At 35.7% G+C, this 22319-nt stretch overlaps 2 protein-coding genes across 2 annotated transcripts; both read left to right on the top strand.

The window, feature by feature from the left end:
• Window positions 1-13251: 13251 nt before the first annotated feature.
• On the top strand, window positions 13252-15221 carry LOC131696318 (uncharacterized). The gene is made up of 3 exons (XM_058984864.1): window positions 13252-13360; window positions 13410-14098; window positions 14145-15221. The coding sequence occupies exons 1-3, from the start codon at window positions 13252-13254 to the stop codon at window positions 15219-15221; spliced, it is 1875 nt and encodes a 624-aa protein (XP_058840847.1).
• A 509-nt stretch (window positions 15222-15730) lies between these two features.
• LOC131696317 (uncharacterized) lies at window positions 15731-16699 on the top strand. The gene has a single exon (XM_058984863.1). The coding sequence runs from the start codon at window positions 15731-15733 to the stop codon at window positions 16697-16699; it is 969 nt and encodes a 322-aa protein (XP_058840846.1).
• The last annotated feature ends 5620 nt before the right edge of the window (window positions 16700-22319 follow it).

Raw genomic sequence — 22319 nt, 5'->3', positions numbered from 1 at the left:
AAAAGCTCTTTCCCGCACCGCATCTGCGGGAAAAAGTGTCTCACCGCACCGCAGATTTTGCGGTGCGGGTGCGGTAAATACCGCGCGGTTGCGGTAATTACCGCAACCGCGACGAACCCTAAAGGCATCTGACAACGTGCTTCTGTAGTTATTGCACTGTTCAGCAGCGCAGTATTTTATATAAGAGAGTACACTCAGGTTTTTACGCGGATTTTGAAATTTACGCGGTTTTCATTAACGCGTTTTTTTTAAATTTACGCGGTTTTAATTTACACGGCCTGTATCCCCTGCGTGAAAAATCTGAGTGTAATTGCATCGGAAACAATCACATTTCCAGCAGAACTTTTTGTTTTATAATTTCAAACACTTTTGTTTCGTACTGCACACAACGGAAGATTTTAAAACAGAACTTACCGTCCCAGCAGCAGTTTAAGCGGGTGTTCTTTTTCGATTCCAATTCAAGCCATGTCTTAAGCGTTACTGGACTTTTGTTTTCCCAGTTTATCCAGTCAGAATATCTGTCCTACCCTATGTATTTAAAACACAGTTCTAATTGCGTTTTAAAGTATACAACAAAAAGAACGGTTGGGTATACTAATTTAAATTTTAAAATAAATCTGTTTTAAATTATGGAACAAACCGCTGTACTGAAGATATAATGATGTCAGTCCTATTACCACATAAAACACCTATATAACATAAAACGCTGCAGAATTGATTTAATAATACAATGTTTACACTACAGAGTTATAACACGTTTTAATAATTAGCAACAAGAAAAATGTCGCCAAGATAGCATAAAAACCCGTTTTAACTGGTAGTGCGAACGTTGCATAACAATGTAATTTATCAAATAATTTCATTTTTTCCACCACTAATCGATCAAGAAATACTTAACCTTAAGATTGTTTACTTAAGTTCATTAGTACATTATTAAAAATTTAAATGGAAAAAGAAATTTCATATTTCATGGAGAATCTGTATATTTCCGTTGGCGGGCGTGGGCTTCCCCATCAGAGCTCTCAATATGGAACTTTTCTTTTGAATATATTTTCTGGACAGACCAGCCTATTTTTACTAGATGGATCAGCCAAATAATGCTAATCACCTAGTGAGATACTTGATTAATTAATAGATTACCGTTAAAAGACCTTCAATAAATTATGTTTTGATGGGGAGGGTATATAGCAAATTGTAACATATGAAAACAGGCGAGTGAACAAGAACGTGAGTCGATATGTGTGATAGATAGAATTCATTTGCACGCTCTTGAAAAAAGCTACATTTTTAATGTCACCGTGGTCGTGTCCTGTACACAACCCTTTAATTTTTTTTAAACTCGAACTTCTTTGAAAGAGAAATAGAGTATTATTTTCGTATTCAGCGACCCAAAATTAATCTAGAAAACACTATTTCTCGTAACTTCATTTTTCTTGTAAACTAGTGTAATCTTATTTAAGACCAAAAGAGATATGTGAAAAACAGAGCAATTTTCACTCGGTGCCTAATATCATCACCAGTTTATTTATTTTTTTATGAAAAATCAACTAAAAATTGGTAATTTAACCAAACACTGCTTTTTTGACTTTGGTTGCTCTTAACCATATTTTTTGATATTTTATACTAACATGTTATACATTTTTGTAATGGACACATCAATACCTTTCGAATGGTTAGTAGTTTGTGTTAATCGGAAGATGTGTTTCTGAGATATTGACCAAAAACTGCTCAAAAACACCTTTTTTTTAAAAATCACAAAAACGGTTCTTTGAAAAAGAAAATGGATATGATTTTCGTGCTCAGCGGCCCAAAATTGACTTAGAAAACACCTTTTTTATAAACTTCATGCAATTAACCCAAAATTTGTAAACTAGTGTTATTAATCTACAAAATTTATCGTTACTATTGTTCATTTGATGTCCCTTAACATTCTCTTTAACTTGTTATTTGACACTTTGTGTATATCTCTTTTCATTTCGCTGCTATTTAATAGTTAACAAAGCATGACCTCGCCACAAATGTAGTGGTTTCGAAATCGGTGTTTTTGCATATGAAACGATGTGATAAAAACGATTTTGCGGCAAAACCAAAAGAGATAATTGAATGGAGTCAAAGAAAGAATGAGATGCATTATTTTCATGATAATAATGGTGATGTCTATTATTTACTATTTTAGGAAAATAACGAAAATTGTAATAATAACACTAACTTTAAACTAATTTACTTCTAAAAGAATACTAAATTCACTTAACTGAAAGGTATTAATACATTTTTCTCTGCAAAATTTTCTGTCTTTCGAATAAAAACAAAAAAAGTACAATAAGTGCCATACTTTTTCAATTATAGCTGGTATTAGTGAAAATGATATAAAAATGTTCAAGTTGAATAACACAAACACATGAAAATAAGAAAAGAAAAGTGTATCATGTCAAAGAACGAATGATGTAGCTCTTTAAGATTAACAATCTGAATTATTAAAATGATAATGTTAACTATTAAGATTTTCATGAAAAGAACGAAAATTCGATTAAAATTGTTAAATTTTTAATAAATTACTCTGAAAAGGTTACGTAAACTCATTAACTGAAACATATGAGGGCATAAATCAATGGGAAATTTTCTCACCTTCCCAACCTAAAAGTTTTGAAATACAAAGTATACTTTTTGAGTTAGAGGTATTTTAAGACAAATAAGTTTTTAACACAAAAAGTTCAATAACTTTATAACGGTTGAGATTTGATGGTATATGTAGAACGTTTTTTTGTATAAATATGACAGTCAATCACCCCTCGAGAGGTTCTTCACCATGAACCAAACACCCTCTTCATTTTTTTTACAATAAGTAAAAATAAAAAAATAAAATGCTAAGAATGTCGGTCTTCTAGATCTTGTTGACGCAGCTCGCTGCTGCGTGTTGAGATCCTTTTCCTTGGCGGTGAAGCCGCTTGGGAGTCATTCAGTCTGCCTTCTCTCGCGTTCTCGTTCCCGTTCACGTCATCATCGGTTTTGCTTTCTTGCTGTTGATGATCAGAGTTTCTGTTTTCTTTATTGTTCTTACGGGTCGCTGTTGTAAATCCGTCTTCATCGGTATTTGCTTCTTTATTGGTGATGCTAGTTGTTGGTTTGGGAGCGATTGTCGTGGTAGTTGTACCTGCATCATTGGTTAATTGGATCGTTGTTTTTGGTTTATCTGAAGGTGTCGATGGCTGCTTGTTAGAGTTGGCTGTAGTAGACGACTTTTGAACAGTTGCTTCTGTGCATGTTTTTCCGTAGTGGGCTGTATGGTTACAGAATTGGCATGTTGGTGTCTGCCCGGGATATGTGATTAGCGTTGTTTGCTTATAGGTCACTCCATCCTTCGGAGATTTGCATTCGATAGTCATGTAAGAAGGTATTGGTTTAGTCACTTGCATCCTCACAATACGAACGCCGTTGGGAATGCCGGTGAAAAAATTTCTCCAAGTGTCATTCGTATAAGATTCTCCTTCTCCATATTGCGACATGATTTGTTTGATGTAATCCTTCTTAGTGCGTGGGGCCAAATCATGGATACGCTCGTCCATCATGTCGTTTTCCATATGCACCGGGATCTTGATTCTGGTGTTATTAAACTCGACCTCGTGTTGCATGTTGTTCTTTTCAATGAAGTTTTCTACCTGTGCTAAACTTCTAAACGTGTTCAAAACACAGTTTTTAACGTGGTGCAGCTGAATGTACGTAACTTCAGCGAGATCGAGCTCCATTTTAACGTTAACTAATTGCTCCACTTCCTGAACTGTGGGTCTAGCAGTTTTATTAAAGTTGATCGAAATCGTGTTATCCCGTAGCACGGGCACTTTTGTTTCATTTGGCAAACTCGTTTCACTCCGCAGCCGGGGGAAACAATACAATATTGTTTGTGCACTGATATGACATGGACTGCTTGTGCGATAGGAACCGATCAGCTTGTAGGTAGAATTGACTGTTTCACTTGTGCGGGACGATTTTTAGCTTCTGCTCAGGGCGAGATGTGAAGACAAACTGATATATATATATATATATATATATATATATATATATATATATATATATATATATATATATATATATATATATATATATATATATATATATATATATATATATATATATATATATATATATATATATATATATATATATATATATATATATATATATATATATATATATATAATTCATACTAATAGACATACAAAATTGTAATTCTATTACAGAATATAATTCTAAGCACCATTTAAAATCAAAATGCATTTAACAAAAATCTTCTAAAATGCGATAGTTTTCGAGATATTTGAAATTTTGCTCCTTCAAAAACAATTAATTCATGTAAGTATGCTCTTTTTAAAAGTTATTCGCGTTACCCCATTAAAAATGTCAAAAATTTAATGTTTATCGTTTTATAGACGTAAAAGCAACTTTTTTAGTGTATTTGGATCCTGGAGAAGCTTTCAATAAAAAAGTTTTCCCAACAACAACTTTTGACATTTTTTTATAATTCTTTTTATTTGCAGTCAAAAATACAATTTTCTTTTTGAATATGATTCTAAACGCCATTTTGAATCGAAATGCTCTTAACAAAAATTGTCTAAAATGTAGTAGTTCTCGAGATATTTTAACTTTTGTTTTAACAACACAATTATTTTGTTTTAATACGACCTTTTCATAAGTTAGTCGCGTTTCTCTATCAACAATAATAGGTTTTTCAAAAGGCCCGTAAACTTTCCTGCAACTTTCTCTTTGACATCAAGGCGATATTGTGAAATATTTTAAAGGTACATGAAAACAACCAACATATGATTCAGCTATATAGTTTAATCAACAGACCCTATGGTTGAAATATATTTTGGTTGCTTTCATGTACCTTTAAAATGTTTCACAATATCGCCTTGATGTCAAAGAGAAAGTTGCAGGAAAGTTTACGGGCCTTTTGAAAAACCTATTATTGTTGATAGAGAAACGCGACTAACTTATGAAAAGGTCGTATTAAAACAAAAAAATTGTGTTGTTAAAACAAAAGTTAAAATATCTCGAGAACTATTACATTTTAGACAATTTTTGTTAAGAGCATTTCGATTCAAAATGGCGTTTAGAATCATATTCAAAAAGAAAATTGTATTTTTGACTGCAAATAAAAAGAATTATAAAAAAATGTCAAAAGTTGTTGTTGGGAAAACTTTTTTATTGAAAGCTTCTCCAGGATCCAAATACACTAAAAAAGTTGCTTTTACGTCTATAAAACGATAAACATTAAATTTTTGACATTTTTAATGGGGTAACGCGAATAACTTTTAAAAAGAGCATAATTACACGAATTAATTGTTTTTGAAGGAGCAAAATTTCAAATATCTCGAAAACTATCGCATTTTAGAAGATTTTTGTTAAATGCATTTTGATTTTAAATGGTGCTTAGAATTATATTCTGTAATAGAATTACAATTTTGTATGTCTATTAGTATGAAATTTAAAAACATGTACGAAGTTATTGTTAGCAAAACTTTTTACCGATTTTTTCTCCATCATGCAATCACATTCAAAATGTTTCTTTTCTCTTTAGGTTTTTGGTAACAAAATATAAAAAATTTAGAAAATGGGTTTTTTCGCAATATAAATTTTTATCATAAATTTTTGTTTTTGTGAAAAATGACACAACATTTTTTTCAGTGTATATTTTTTCAGACAGAAGTATTCATTCCCTGTAACTCGTTCTCAGATAGTTTTGCTGTTTAAAATACAGTAATCGAACAAAAAAAATTTGAAATTCATACACGTAGAAACGTTTACGCCCTTTTGAAAGGTTGCTCTTGAGTCCAAATAATCTTATTACCTGTGGAAAATATTTAGTCTTGCATGACGGTAAAACGTGTAAAGTTTCATTGGAATCTAAGATGGTCGGTCACGATTTTAAAAATTTTCGGACGGATCTTCATGGAATTCCTCTTTTACACCTAAAAGGTAATTAAAACTAATTAACTGAAAGATATGAGAACTCCATTCAATACAAAATTTTCTCACCTTTCGAATGGAACTAACGGATTTAAAATACAAAGTATTCTTTTTAAGTTAGAGGCGTTTTAAGACAAATAAGATTTTTACACAAAAAGTTCAATAACTGTGTAACGGTTGAGATTTGATGGTATTTGTAGAACATTTTTTTCTGCAAATATGACTGTTACCACCCCGAAAGGTTCTTAACCGTAAACCAAACACACACACACACACACACACATATATATATATATATATATATATATATATATATATATATATATATATATATATATATATATATATATATATATATATATATATATATATATATATATATATATATATATATATATATATATATATATATATATATATATATATATATATATATATATATATATATATATATATATATATATATATATATATATATATATATATATATATATATATATATATATATATATATATATATATATATATATATATATATATATATATATATATACATATATATATATATATATATATATATATATATATATATATATATATATATATATATATATATATATATATATATATATATATATATACATATATGGGGCATTCCACGCAAAATGTGCCACAAATTTTTTTTTTGTCCAGATCAATTTTTTATCGGTTTAGTAGTCAAAAATATTCGACACGTATTTTTTTATTTCAACATAGTAGGCGAGACTTTCGAGATTTTTTGTGTTGAATTTCACCATTTGAAAAAACCTACTTTTTTTCAATTGCTCGTACTGTTAAAACTAAAGAAGATACCAAAAAGTGGCCCAAGACATGAAATGTGCGCCTTTTTCACAGCTTTCGGATGAAGTATATTAATACTTACTCCAACGTATTGGTTTCATGGAAAATATTGAAAAGTTTAAAACAAATCGATTTTTTCAAACTGGACATGATTTTTTTTCTTTTTTTTATTGTATGAAATAGGAAAATCATTTTTCTTGGTGCCATAAAAATTTAGGAGTGGGCAATTAAATACTTACGGAGATAAGAATTTTTCAATAGCGCCTTGCGTGCGAAAAACGTACCGCCACGCGCTTCGCTCGTACTGAGACTTGGGTGCATGAAGTTTTACACACCAGCGCGTTGTGTAAAACACACTTAACTTTACTATTTATTGCATTTAGATGTATGTTTAATTTTAGATTTATATTGTCTTAATCATTCAAAAGTGTCGCCGGAAGAAAAGATCTTCAGTTTTAATTTGAAGTCCACGTTCATCTCAACATAGTGAAATGATTGTGGTCCAGGTATGGTTTGGCATTTTTCGAAACAATTCTGTGGATTTTTCTCTGCTCTTGCAGAATAAATTGGTTCGATTGGCACGTTTCCTATGTTATTCTGAGATTTGAATTTGAAACATTGCGTGACAAAGAAGCGCCACATTGTACGACTCAGTTGCGGTCGACATTTGATCATCATTGATCATTTATAAACTGGTTCGACAAATAATGGCTTCGTCGCAAGCACCTTTTCCATGGGCTGTTGTGCGAAAATGTCACTGTGTGGGGTGAATGCAGTCAGATTTGTGGTGAAAAAAAAATGAGTACAACGTTTGACATTTTTAAAATGTTGACGAACACCATCAGAAAAATAAATGCAAACATTCAAGGTTTTCAAAAAGAATGGAATTAAGAGTACGACGTAGAAACGATAGGTAACTAAACTGAAAACAAGATTTAAAAAGCGCCAGAAACATAAAAAAAAAAATCGTTCAACATTTTTGCAGAACTGCAAAAATCTCTCTTCAGCAATCATTTATCGCCAGAATACAAATATCATATTTTAATCATTTTAAAAATTATCTCATGCAACGATATTCCTAATCGTTTTATATTATAAAATCAACTACAAAATTGAGTATAAAACAATAATAATCTAAAACAAACATAACGCATTAGCTGTGTATGTTTTCCTTTGGGGGGGGGGGGCGTCGGATGTAAAGTGCTTAAACCGAAAGAGATTTTGGTTTACGATTTTGAAGGTAAGGCAACAATGGACCTCTTTTGTAATGTTAAGGTTTATTTATACATTCATTATGTACGAGAAAAAATTGCAGTCACACAGAACCACACAAGCGTTCCAAGAGTAGACGTCCGAACATTTCCACGTCGAGGAGCGCCACGGCGAATATGATAACTCTTGATAAAATTGACTGAAACAGGAAATTCAAAGAGATTTTTAAAATTTGGACTATTATTTATTCGATGAACAAAAAAAAATTAAAATGATTTGAATTTTGGAATATGGAATAGCCTTAAAAAATCCGCAAAATCTAATATTTTTATGTAAAATTCACTCACTTTTCTTAAAAATAATGAGAGAATTTTTTTATTCAGTTTTCCGTGGTTCATCGACTGGCTACACATATTATGCATTCTCATAACAAAAATCAAGTCAGTCCGTTGAATATTTATTATTGTTTCTTTTTATTTATTTCTAATAAATAATGAAGTTAATTGAAAGTATGTTTTACACAACGCGGTAGTGTGTAAAATCTCATACAGTCAAACCTGAGTACGAGCGAAGCGCGTGGCGGTACGTTTTTCAATCGCGCAAGGCGCAATTGGAAACTTCATATCTCCGTAAGTATTTAATTGCCCACTCCCAAATTTTTATGGCAACAAGATATAAATATATATATATATATATATATATATATATATATATATATATATATATATATATATATATATATATATATATATATATATATATATATATATATATATATATATATATATATATATATATATATATATATATATATATATATATATATATATATATATATATATATATATATATATATATATATATATATATATATTCACGATTTCTGAACTGAGCAAAATGAAAAACCGGACTGACCTCTTCGACTTAACCAATTTCACTCAGATTGGGCTAGTGTCATTTTTCTAAAATTCGAACGTACACTCAGAGGGATAGAACCGCAATTTCTTGAATACCCTTCTCTAGGCAACCTAGTAAATATGTTATTCCAATGATTTACAATAACATGTGTTTCGAAGAGCTCATAGTTTTTCTGTAAATATTACCAATCTTAATAATATTGTCATCACAAGATATTTTAATGATTCTAATAGGGATTAAATTGATTAATTAACAATATTTCATATGTGAAAATCGATCAACTGAATGTGTTTTATTGGTATGTTTTATCTATCATAGACGAAAATCGTAAAAATAGACACAGTTTTGTTTTCAATTTTCAAACCTAAAATGTTGTTTACCTATAAACTTATAAAGTTGTAATCGCCTAACATCATTTAGAGAACGATCAACATTTAGTGTATATCATCAATACAGTGTTAATATTACATGTTATAATTTATTTTAGTGATGTATTTTTGAATGCTGTTCCATAATATTAATTGATTCAATTTTACTTCCTTTATATTTATTGAGGTTCTTGTAACTTTTAACTTGTATTTAATTCTATTATTATTATAATTATAATACCATCTGAACACTTTCTACTTAATTAATTCGTGCGCGTTGATACACCCAATGCAATATAAAAACATAACGAAAAAAACCTGTTTCAAACCACCTAGTGATGCAGTTGAACATTTGTCAATCATAAATTCTAAGATGTGACGAAAAGATGCACATTTGAAATCGACCTTCACGGATTTGAACCAATGGAGGAATTGTGAATCTAGGGTATATATAAAAAATCTAAATTTTTGAGTCAATTGAACCACCCCTCAGACCACGGGGCACCTACGAATCGCACTTAAAAATTACATGTTAATTTTTCCCGGAATACGTATATGGTAATCGGATATTTTAGGAACCCTTTATTGTTCACTATTGCTACTACTTGCCGACTAATAGGGTAACAGGCCTATTTTGGTTCTTTTAAGGATAGTGCTCTTCCTAATAGAGCGAAAGTAGGCACATTACCCTACTTTCTATCTAACAACTTGAATGAAGCTATGTCAACAACACTAAGCACAGAAATAGTCCGTGCAGCATTCTTTTTATAACGATGCATCAACAAACGATAGTTTTACGTACAAAATCGCGCAAATATATTTTTTTAATCAGAGCTTGTGCTGTCACCTCTAATATTTAACAGTTTCTGGGCTACATACTCACAAGAAAGGCTTTTCGAAAAAAATGTACATACTGCTAAATCAATGCCAAAATATGCCATGTTATATGAGTAAAATAATAAAATTATTAAATGAATAAAATAATAAAATAAATAGCTGATTAAATGAATTAAATAAAAAAAATTGAAGAATGGATAAAATGAATAAGAATGAAACAAATTAAAATAGGTAAAATGAACGAAATGAATAAAATAAATCAATTGAATAATATGGATCAAAGTTAGTAAAGTCAATAAAATAAATAGAATGAAAGAAACAAAATGAATAGTGAGATCAAGGATGTGAAATACAAATATACAGATCGGAAAATTGAAAATGGCAGGGTCATTAGGAACAAGCTGAAAATCTTACTGATTAATCTTATGTCTCTTGCTAGTAGATAGACTTGTCCCTTTTTACCATGAGAACCAACAACGTTATGTATTGAAAATTAGCCCACTGCTCAAAATGGATAAAATAAACAAAACGATTGAAATCCATGAAATTAATAAACAGAAAAATGCGTACATGCAATTTAAAACAAAAATGCTTCAAGTAAAGCAATAAAATGAATTAGGCGAATTTGAGAACCATTGTTACAGAAAGTTATGGACTGTTTTTGAAAATCTCAGTAATTGAAGAATAACTTATCAATACATATAGCACTTTCTAGTGTTTCTATTATTTTCTGTTTTCACCTTTTCATTGTCGTTTTCCTTTTCTTCGCGGTATCGCTTAAAAATATTTGGTTTGTTTACTTTATTGATGGGTCATAATCAGTTGTCAGGATTTTGAACCTTCAACTTGTTTTGGAATTCAATAATGTCTTTTTGGTCACAGATTTCTGAAAAAACATTTTTATTTTGCGTCAAATGGCCAACGCACTATGGGTACGTTTAAACAAACAGGTGGGTAAAATATTTTGTCTTATATCCTTTCACTAAAAGTTTGTTTGAATTGGTAGTATTTTACGACACTTGTAAAGGGATTTTTAAACATGACATGATTAACAACGATTTATGTTTAGGATTTTTGAATAGAATAGAACTTTTAGGTCCATTATTTTTACGCATAATTGGAAATATTTAACTGAGATATGGTCACATGTGCTTTCAAGTGCTTTAAGGGGCTACACACCATTTTTCAAAAAATCGGAAAAATTATTATTTTATATGAAAGTACTCCTCGAGAATATTTTGCAAAATTTCCAAAGAGGTCCGAGCAATAGATCATAAGCTACAGGTCTTCGAAGCGCGCTCCCTCTATCAAGAGTAGTGGTAACTTGAAATGTAAAACTCAATTATCTCGAAATTTGGATTTTTCCAAAAATGGCTTTTCCGTGAACTCGATTACCGAAGAACTACTCAACCGATTTTCTTCATTTCTTCTTTGAATTGATCGTAATTAAATTTTCTCGTATCTTAATGATTCCTTTTCCATGCTTAATTTTTGTTCTATTGATAAGCATATTTCGATGCAATTTTTAAAGCTTGAAACGTTCATTTTTCAGGAAAAACGTTTCCGTATGCGGGAAAAATTTATTATTTATTCAACTAATCGTTAAGGTACGAGAAATTCTTCTATAGAAATGGATTTTTCTGAGTTTTGGAATTATAGTTGTTCTGTTGGACTTCCATCGTGATCACCGCAGTTTTCGGGGAAAAAGCCATATCTACACCAATTATATATGTATATATATATATATATATATATATATATATATATATATATATATATATATATATATATATATATATATATATATATATATATATATATATATATATATATATATATATATATATATATATATATATATATATATATATATATATATATATATATATATATATATATATATATATATATATATATATATATATATATATAACAGAGGGTCAGAGAGAAATAGAGAGAGAGAAAGAGAGATAGATAGAGAGAGAAAATGTGATTCGTGAATGAGACAGGTACATATTGCGTGTGAAGTGTCTATGATTATTTTATTGTCGATCGCACAGAAGCCATACATTCTGTTGATTGCATGTAGTCTCTTTCCAGTCAATTTCGCTGTCGGTTCAAAGGTCACTGCAACGTCGGAGATTGCAAAGAACGACACCATCCTCTGCTATATCCACCGAATTCAACCGTCTCACTGTCAACGAACTGCAATGAGCACAATTCGGAACAGCATCCTGTAATTTTCCATGTAGTTCCGATCAAGCTCTACAACGGAAGGCATGTCATCGATGTTATCGCCTTTCTGGACGAAGGTTCGTCATATTCCCTGATGGAAAGCAGCGTTGCAGAACAAATTAAGCTCTGTGGCGTATGGAAGCCGGTACTGGTTAAGTGGACGGCGGGTATGAACCGATTGGAACGAGATTCAAAGTGTGTTGATGTATCGATTTCGGCGAAGGATTCTGCAGAGAAGTTCCTGTTTCGAAATGTTCATACGGTTCAATAGTTACAACTTCCGGAGCAGAAGGTGCAATTCGCTGAAGTAACGGCCAGATTCAAGCTTCTTTGCGGATTGCCAATTACCGAATGCCTTGACGGCACTCCTAGGGTGCTCATCGGACTCAAACATCTACATGTGTATGCACCGCCCGAGTCACGCATCGATAATCCTGGTGAACCAATTGCAGTTCGAACGAAACTTGGCTGGACAATATACGGCCCTCATGGTAGCGACGATACGACGGTAGGATTTGCTGGCCATCACACAGTTGGTGAACCAAAGGACCAGGAACTGCAGGAGCTTCTTCGAAGATACTTCACGGTGGAGGAGTCTGGTCTGGCTGTCACTGTGTTGCCCGAACCTGCCGAGAACACCAGGACCAGAAAACTATTAGAACAAATAACCACCCGTGCCGGAGAGCGCTTCGAAACGGGATTGTTGTGGAAAAATGACAACCCGCAACTGCCAGACAATTTCTCGATGGCAGTTAAGCGAATGCAGAGTTTGGAGCGAAAACTGTCAAAAAATCCAGAGCTGCGACAAGACGTGGAGAATTAAATAAAGGACTACCAAAACAAAGGCTACGCTCACATCGCTACTGAAAAGGAATTGATGGCAGCAGAGCCCGGTAAGGTGTGGTATTTTCCCGTAAATGTTGTGATCAACCCCAAAAAGCCGGGAAAGGTTCGGCTAGTATGGGACGCTGCGGCATCCGTTCAAGGCAAGTCCTTCAACTCCGAATTGATTAAGAGTCCCGACCTTCTCTCCAGTTTGCCATCGGTACGCTGCGGCATCCGTTCAAGGCAAGTCCCTCAACTCCGAATTGATTAAGAGTCCCGACCTTATCTCCAGTTTGCCATCGGTACTGTGCCCATTTCGAGAGCGCCCAATCGCTTTCGGAGGTGATATTGCCGAAATGTACCATCAGCTGCAGATCCGTCCCAATGACAGGTCAGCCCAAAGGTTCTTGTTTCGACCAACGCAATCTGGGCCTCCAGTGATATATGTGATGGATGTTGCCACCTTCGGCTCAACCAGCTCACCGTGTTCCGCACAATACATTAAGAACCGGAACGCGCAAGATTTGGCTGACCAGTTTCCCGATGCTGTGGATGCAATCGTTGGTAGGCATTATGTCGATGATTACCTGGATTCAACTTTCACGGTTGGTGAGGCCATTAAGCGGGCGAGTGAGGTTACCTTCATCCATTCCAAGGCGGGATTTAAGCTTCGAAGCTGGGTATCGAACAGTTCGAAATTCTTGCAGCATTTTGGTGAACAGACTGAAAGCCGTAAAATCTACTTCGGTTGCGATAAATCCAACTACACAGAAAGGGTCCTGGGCATGTCGTGGGACACGATTGAAGATGTTTTCGTTTTCGCCTCTGTTCTCAGGGACGACCTGCAATCGTTTTTGATGGAGGGAAAGCTGCCGACTAAAAGAATTCTATTGCGTATCGTAATGAGCTTTTTTGATCCACTTGGCTTATGGACGTTGTTCACAGTCTTTGAAGAAAGATAGAAAGATAATCATCCATGATCTTTGGAGAAATGGGAGCCCGTGGGACGAAATACTGGACGAAAACACGGCAAAGAAATGGTTCAAATGGATCGCGCTGCTACCAAAAGTTCAAGCCATGAAGATTCCACGCTGTTACTTTCTGGGTACAAAGCCGTCGGATTACAAGAATCTCGAGTTGCACGTTTTTGCCGACGCTAGTGAGGAGGCCTACGGTAGTGTTGCGTATTTCCGCATATGGGTAAATGGAGAACCTAGAGTTGCCCTAGTATCGGCGAAGTCCAAGGTCGCCCCTCTTCAATATATGTCCATTCCTACAATGGAACTGCTAGCTGCAGTACTTGCTGCAAGATTGTCTGTTGCTGTTAGGGCCAACCACTCAGTCAAGGTAAAACGGCTCGTGATCCACATCGACACCTGGATCCATTCCGACCACAGAAAGTACAAACAATTTGTAGCGTACCGCATCGGAGAAATTTTGAGTCTCACGAATCCTGTTGAATGGTGCTGGGTTGCTTCAATGAACAACATAGCAGACGTGCTAACGAAGTGGGGTAAAAATGGACCCCCCTTGAACACCGACAGCGAGTGGGTGCAAGGCCCGGCTATTCTGTACCGATCAATAGAAGAGTGCTTTCAAAAGGGACTGCCTGCACCAGACGTGAAAGAAGAAATGCGTGCGTACCTGTTGTTCCACGAAATATACTTCGTTCAATGTTTAGTGGATACTACTCGCTTCTCGCGTTGGAACATCCTGATAAGATCTGTTGCCAGCGTATTCCGGTTCATTTCTAATTGCCGCAGGAAGATTAAGAAGCTGCCAATCGAATCAGTTCAAACCACGCTGACACAAGGAAGCTTGCTGAAATGTGCGGTATCATCAATCAAGGCTCCTCTCAAGTGCGAGGAATATCGCCAAGCGGAAAACTACCTGTGGAAAATAGTACAGCAAGAAGGATTTGCGGATGAAATGAAGACGTTGTGGGAAAATCGCGAGTTGCCGCGAAACAAGTGGCATGTCATCGAACGATCCAGTCCACTTTACAAATTATTCCCCTTTTAGGACGAACAAGCAGTAATCCGGATGGAAGGACGGTCAGCTCATACTGCTTTCCTTCCCTTTGAGCAACGGTGCCCCATCGTACTTCCAAAGAATCATGACGTCACCACCAAACTTCTTCTTCATTACCATGAAAAGTTTGGCCACGCTAACCAAAGACCGTGGTGAATGAGCTAAGACAACGCTTCCACATACACCACATTCGGGCAGCAGTGCTGCAGGTAATGAAAGATTGTGCTTGGTGTAAAATCAACAAGTGTCGTCCGGTTATCCCAAGGATGGCACCTCTACCAGTTCAGCGCCTCACTCCACAGTATCGCCCATTTAGTTTCGTAGGGATTGATTATTTTGGTGCGGTAATCGTTACGGTTTGAAGACGCCCAGAGAAAAGGTGGATTTGTCTAATTACATGCCTGGTGACCAGAGCAATCCATATGGAAGTCGCATATAGTTTGAGTGGCCAATCGTGCGTCATGGCAATCAGAAGATTCATTTGCAAGAGAGGTACGCCTATGGAGTTCTTCTCAGACAACGGCACAAACTTTCAAGCGACAAGCAAGGAGCTGGTCGAGGTAGTCCGTTGTATTGAGTTGGAGTGTGCTGATGTTTTCACCGATGCAAGAACTAGGTGGAATTTCAATCCGCCTGCAGCACCGCATATGGGCGGTATATGGGAGCGGTTAGTAAGGTTAGCGAAGGACGCGCTCAAAGCTCTACATGATGGCGGAAAATTAACGGACGAAATCTTGCTGACCGTGCTAGCCGAAGCGGATGATATGATAAACTCCAGACCGCTTACCTATGTGCCACAGGAGTCAGCCGAAATCGAAGCCCTCACGCCGAACCACTTGTTTCGTGGTCTTCCTGCTGGAGAGCGCGAGGAAATCAACTTGCCGACCAGTTCAGCCGAAGCATTGCGAGACAACTACAAACGCTCTCAGGAGCTAGCGGATATATTGTGGCAGAGGTGGCTGAAGGAGTACATACCCGCTATCAACCACCGGACCAAATGGTATGCGGAACAAGAACCGATCAGAGAAGGTGAGTTGGTTTATTTAATCGATGGGAATAACCGGAGAACCTGGATTCGCGGTATCGTCGAGAAGGTCATCCGAGGCATCGATGGCAGAATACAACGAGCACTGGTAAGAACGTCAAAGGGCTTGTACCAACGTGCAGTTGCCAAACTTGCTGTGATGGAGTTGAGGAGTAAATCTGGCCAAATCCCTAGTACCGGACCAGAGTTACGGGAGGGGGAATTGTTGGCACCGCCGCTGGGTACTACACCAGTGGGTACATCACGAGGCTTGCCGGAAAGTGAGGAATTAAAAAAAGGTCATCACGAAGTTTCGTCGGCTCCGTCTATCGTTGACCCTGACAGTGTCAGAATTCATTTGATAGATCAGTTGCAAGTGTTTCACGAAAAGGTTGTATTCCGATCAGTAAAAAATATCTCTAAAATTATTATTTGTGACTTTTAAGAACGTTTCGGATTCGTAAGTAAACGAATATTTATCTTTGAACCTCCATAACAGTGATCTATTGCTACAGGTTTGTGATTATTATTATTAGATTAGCTTATGCTAAAAAAGTTGTCAGGTGAAGAAAACGCGAAGAATACCATTTAAGTGAGTCTATTGAATATTTATATTTAAAATTTAACTCTAATGATAAATAAAATGAACTTTCCAGTTTTTGAGCTGTATGCTACGGCCTGCTCCGAAAAGGTGTTTGTTATAAAATTTCATCTGCACAGGTATAGCGTCCCCGTAAATGGTTATTTAATTTCATCACGATCCGACTTCCGGTTCCGGAGTTACAGGTTGTGGCGTGCGATCACATAGCAAATTGTGGTTCAAACCGATACTCCGATGAAAGCAAAAAAGGTAAAAATTTCGCTAAAATGTCTCTCAAACAACTTACATTTGCTGTTCTAGGTCACCGACAGCCAACCAAACTTTCGTTGACTACATTGACCACCATAGACGGTTCCAGAAGTGCCCGGGAAAAGCGGCCATCTTTCAAAATTTACGAACTCACATCAGTTTCCCGGAAATGGTTGGGCCGATTTTCACAAACTTAGTCCCAAATAATAGCTATAATTTCTCCACAGATGTCTATAAAATTTCGTCCGGTCACATATGAAATTCCCATATAAGCCGGAACTCAAAATTTTTTTTCAAAGGGGGACCCCATGAAATTTCAGAAATCGAATTCGTATTTTTGATACCAAACATCTTTAAAATGCATGAAACGTCGAGATTTTATGTTATCTCAAAAAATTTTTTTATAAGAATTGACTTTTTGGGATTTTGCCGATTTCGCACCTTTTTACCTTTCTCAATAGAAAGGTATTGCAATTGCTCTGAAAACCGACTTTTTAACGGAGGCCCGGATGGCCGAGTGACATATACCATTCGATTCAGTTCGTCGAGTTCGGCAAATGTTTGTGCGTGTGTATGTATGCATGTGTGTATGTGCGTCTGTGTGTGTATGTGACCAAAAGTGTCACTCATTTTTCTCAGAGATGGCTGAACCTATTTTGTCAAACATAGTCTCAAATGAAAGATACAACGTTCCCATAGGCTGATATTGAATTTCTGATGGATCCAACTTCCGGTTCCGGAATTACAGGGTGGTGAGCACGATCACGCAGAAAATGTCGATTTTAATAAATTCTGCAATGAATGTATAAAGGAGAAAAATTTTCCAAAATATGACCACAACTGCTTCGGTTTGTAGTATTAGGTCACTAACATCCATTCAAAGTCTCTTTAGCCACATTGGCCACCATCATCGGTTCTGGAAGCCCCGGCGGAAGTATCCAAATTCAGAATAACAGTCACATCGGTTTCTCGGAGATGGCTAGACCGATTCAACCAAACTTAGTCTCAAATGAAAGGTATTGCGTCTCCGTATATGGTTATTTAATTTCATATCGATCCGACTCCGGAGTTACAGGTTGTGGCGTGCGATCACATAGCAAATTGCGATTCAAACCGATATTCCGATGAAAGCAAAAAAGGTAAAAATTTCGATAAAATGTCTCTCAAAAAACTTAAATTTGTTGTTCTAGGTCACCGACGGCCAACCAAACTTTCGTTGATTATATTGACCACCATAGACGGTTCCGAAAGTGCCCGGGAAAAGCGGCCATCTTTTAAAATTGACGAACTCACATCAGTTTCTAGGAAATGGTTGGGCCGATTTTCACAAACTTAGTCCCAAATGATACGTACGTAATATCCCCACAGATGTTTACAAATGATGTTTCGCACGGATCGCTTATATGGTTCCGGAAATATAGACAGAACCGTCCGGTCACATATGAAATTCCCATATAAGCCGGAACTCAAAATTTTTGAAGTAGAATACTTCTAACGTTTCAATATGGTGGCCCGTTTCAAAATATCGGCTGTGGCAGTCGCGTCAGATTTTGAACGTTAATAATTTCCATCATACTTAATAGAATGATTTGGGGCTTAAGGCATTTTATCGAAAATATGTTCCGCAATGTAGTATTAAAATTTGGAGTATGTATAACATACATTAATACCGAAAGTACTGTGTTTTATAAAATCTTTCAAAAACTACCGAAAATGGTGTAAATTTTCAGCTCATCTCGGCCAGAGCCGTCAATATCGTGCACCAACTGAATACTTAAATGATGAAAAGTTTTAGAGATAGGTCCGCTACAGACTTGTTTCTATCAACACTCGTATTTGGTTGCTTGACGCGAACGGATGGCTGTACAATACCGAGAAATATTTGTGAGCTGTACACGACTGGTGGATGAATCAGTTTGTGTTGAAACGTGCTACTAGCAGAAGCCATCATTTTCATTTCTGATGGATGTAAGATAGCACACACACATACATACACACACACACACACACACACACACACACGCGAAAAACCCGATTTCAAATCATCTGACTGAAGCTCGTTCCTGTTTGGTTCCCGCTAATTTCATGAACCAAGCCGCAAATCTGGTCGGAAAGAATTGCCATTTCAGTCGGTTTCAGCAAGTCCACTGGTCAGATGTCAACACCGGAAGAGAAGGTGATTATTAGGATTCATCTCCATGGATTAATTTGTGCAGCTCCGTGTTAGAAAGCAGGAACAATTGGAACACAAATCACCCACCCGGATAATATTTTCTTCGGCAAACAAATTAGCGCTTTTCAGCGCTATCATTCCATTAGAAAGAATTAAATTTGAAAATCTTTTCTTTCGCCAACTATTAATGTGACTACGACTAACGTTTCAAAACAGAAGCCCAAAAAACCGAAGATCGCGTTTTGAAGGGTTATAACTTTCATTGTACTGAACCAAAATACACAATGTCAGAAAAATAATCAGGAATCTTGTATAAGATTTGTACGTATGTATAACTTGCATGAATAAAGAAAAAATTAAAGGGTTGTGTACAAGACACGACCACGATGATATTAAAAATGCGACCATTTTTGTGAGCTAGCCATATGATTCCTTGATACATCCTGTAATGCCATCGACTTATTTAGGACTACACACAAAAGGTAACAAATCGTATCCTCTACGGAAGCTACTACACAATTGTTTTGATTATTTCCCAACAAATCGCGCAAAAATCTGTACAGCACCGCGCAAATAATTGACGTCGGAAAACAAATCGGCAACTTCAGTTGCCAAAGAAACGATCGAAGCAATGTCAATGTCACTTTTCTGACTCAAATTTTTGTAGATATTTTCTTGCTACCGTCCAATTGGTCAGTTTATTTGTTTAATCGTACATTTTTCGGATATTATTATAGAAAATAACTAAACCGATAAGAGGGAAGCTATTTTCCAAAGCACGAAATGGAAATTTCAATTGTAATTCTTCTGAGAACAATTGTGTAGTGCTAATAAGGACCGTTTGTTGTTATTATATCGCCGATTCCTTGCAAAAACAATGCGACTTCTGTGCACGTCTAGTGATGGAGGCAATTTTGAGAGCGCCTTTGATGCTGCTAACGGGGAGTATTCCTTCCAGGAACTAACGAAGCGGGTCGCCGGCGACAAGCGAACTGATTTCAACGATGATCAAAAGCAAACTGAAAACATTGTCCTATAGACAATTCGTTTTACCTATCCTAGATGTGGTTCATCGTCAAAAAGGCGGCGCCAACAAGTAAACCACCAATCAAAGCACGGCTAAATAATGCTTTTACAAAATCACAATTGTTATGATTAGGGTTCGTCTCGGTGCGGATGTGGGCGGTAAATGGATTGTCCGCACCGCAACCGCAAAAAAATAATAAAACCGCACCGCTTACCGCAACCGCACTTTATTTACCGCACCGCACCGCGCGGTAATGCGGTAAAAGATTTATATTTTTAAAAATAGTGAAAATTTTTTCATTTCTGTAACATTTTTATAATAAAATGTTATTCTTATTCACATGAAATTTAAATTTAAGAGACTCCTCAGAATGTAATGTTAATGAAAAAATCAACTTTTGCATTTTCTATTAATAAAATTCCGCACATTTTAAGGCATACATTATACATTCAAAAACGTTCTACTACAGTAATAGGAAAACTTTCATTTTAGCAATCCTTCAGGGGAATAAGGGGAATAAAAATGTAATAAGAAATGAAGTTCCATATTTTTGACGTAGGACTACGTCTTTGTTTTCGATATGGGGGTGCACTCTGCAAATTCTACAAAAATGGTATGTAACGAAAAGTGGTCCAATTTTAAACGCATATAATTCAGCCATCTCACGATAAATTTTCAAATTTTTTGCGCAAATCGCCCCGAAATACTTCTAAGAATAGATTCCAATAGATAAACCCAAGGATTTTTGATATCATAGCATTAAAAAATTAAATAATATACAACCTTGTCAAAATATCGCGCATTAACGCACAGAAGATAGCGCTTCCCAAGCCCTGTACGACGGATTGGTGTACCTAGCGCGCAACGCTTCTATGAATGACGTCATCATCGACTATATAAAGAACGGACTTGGCCAGACACGCTCAGTTCCCTGTTGAACGGCTGGCGAAGCAGATCACTGCGCTGTGTTTTTACAGCCAGTGTAGCTGAGTTAGAAGTCCGTTACACTGGCTGTGGAGGGACGCTACACTGTGTTGTCCAACAGGCGGCCGCTCCAACTGCTTCCTAAATGCCGCTGTAATGTTGCCAGTAAATTTTTGGTTTAACTAGCATATGTATTTGCTACTTGCGCTTGAAATTAACTAATGTAGTGGTAGTAATAAGCTTCCCATTTTGGTTTAAACGCAAGGACAGTTTTTAAAACAGGATTTGATTAATTAGTTTAGCTCATCTAAGCAATTCTATCAATTCTGTAATTTAAAAGGAATTTTACGGAACTTGGTTAATTTGGCCCCACTTGCAACTGGTATAATCAACCTGCACAAAGTGTTGCATAACGCAGGGCTGTTTTTTGGAACAAAATCATTCAGCCCTTCGCTATGCAAAATCACGATATTATGACAGATGGGCTAAGCGCGGCCGTTCCTTTCAGTCGGGAAGGGCCGCGTTGAATTTTGGTGAAATGTGCTAATAGTGTCGTGGTGGTACTAGTTGTCTCTTTCGCTCTACCCATCATCATCAGCGTTGACTCGTTTTGCATTGTGCGCTTGGGTTCAATGTTTGGGGCGAATGTGTAGGTAGGTAGGGGAACTGGCGGTAAAATGAACACGTTAAGCAAAGTCATTATTTTCTAACTAATAAGTGAATGAGATATTACAATCACCTTATATGTTTCTTATTAGACATGTTTTGTACATATCTGGTAAAAATACTTCGTCATAAACACATTTTTTCAAACATGATTCTTGATTTCTAAACATGTCCAAAAATGAGACATGTTTATAGCCAGTGGGTAAAATGAACAGATTCTGGTGACCTGCAAAATGTCCTGTATGTATGCAATGCGCAGCGTTGGAAAGCATTTTCCGATCAATGCTAATATTCCAATAAATCATGAGCTTTGCATACACACAGGGCATTTTGCAGGCAAAAAAATTGTCACTGAAGAATTGAATTTTCATGACGTAATATTAACCATTTTACAATCCTGTGGCATCGAAACACATCTACAAACT

The sequence above is a fragment of the Topomyia yanbarensis genome, chromosome 1 (assembly GCF_030247195.1).
Source record: "Topomyia yanbarensis strain Yona2022 chromosome 1, ASM3024719v1, whole genome shotgun sequence".
Lineage (NCBI taxonomy): Eukaryota > Metazoa > Arthropoda > Insecta > Diptera > Culicidae > Topomyia > Topomyia yanbarensis.
The sequence above is the reverse complement of the archived record's forward strand: the minus strand, read 5'-3'. Positions and strand labels throughout refer to the sequence as shown.

What these genes read in the sequence shown, in the direction of transcription:
- LOC131696318 (XM_058984864.1), top strand. Translation starts at nt 13,252, where the DNA reads ATGGCAGCAGAGCCCGGTAAGGTGTGGTATTTTCCCGTAAATGTTGTG. An exon ending in CGCTGCGGCATCCGTTCAAG is followed by an intron (nt 13,361 to 13,409) that starts GCAAGTCCTTCA and finishes CCTTCTCTCCAG; the next exon opens with TTTGCCATCGGTACGCTGCG. An exon ending in AAAGAATTCTATTGCGTATC is followed by an intron (nt 14,099 to 14,144) that starts GTAATGAGCTTT and finishes CGTTGTTCACAG; the next exon opens with TCTTTGAAGAAAGATAGAAA.
- LOC131696317 (XM_058984863.1), top strand. Translation starts at nt 15,731, where the DNA reads ATGGAGTTCTTCTCAGACAACGGCACAAACTTTCAAGCGACAAGCAAG.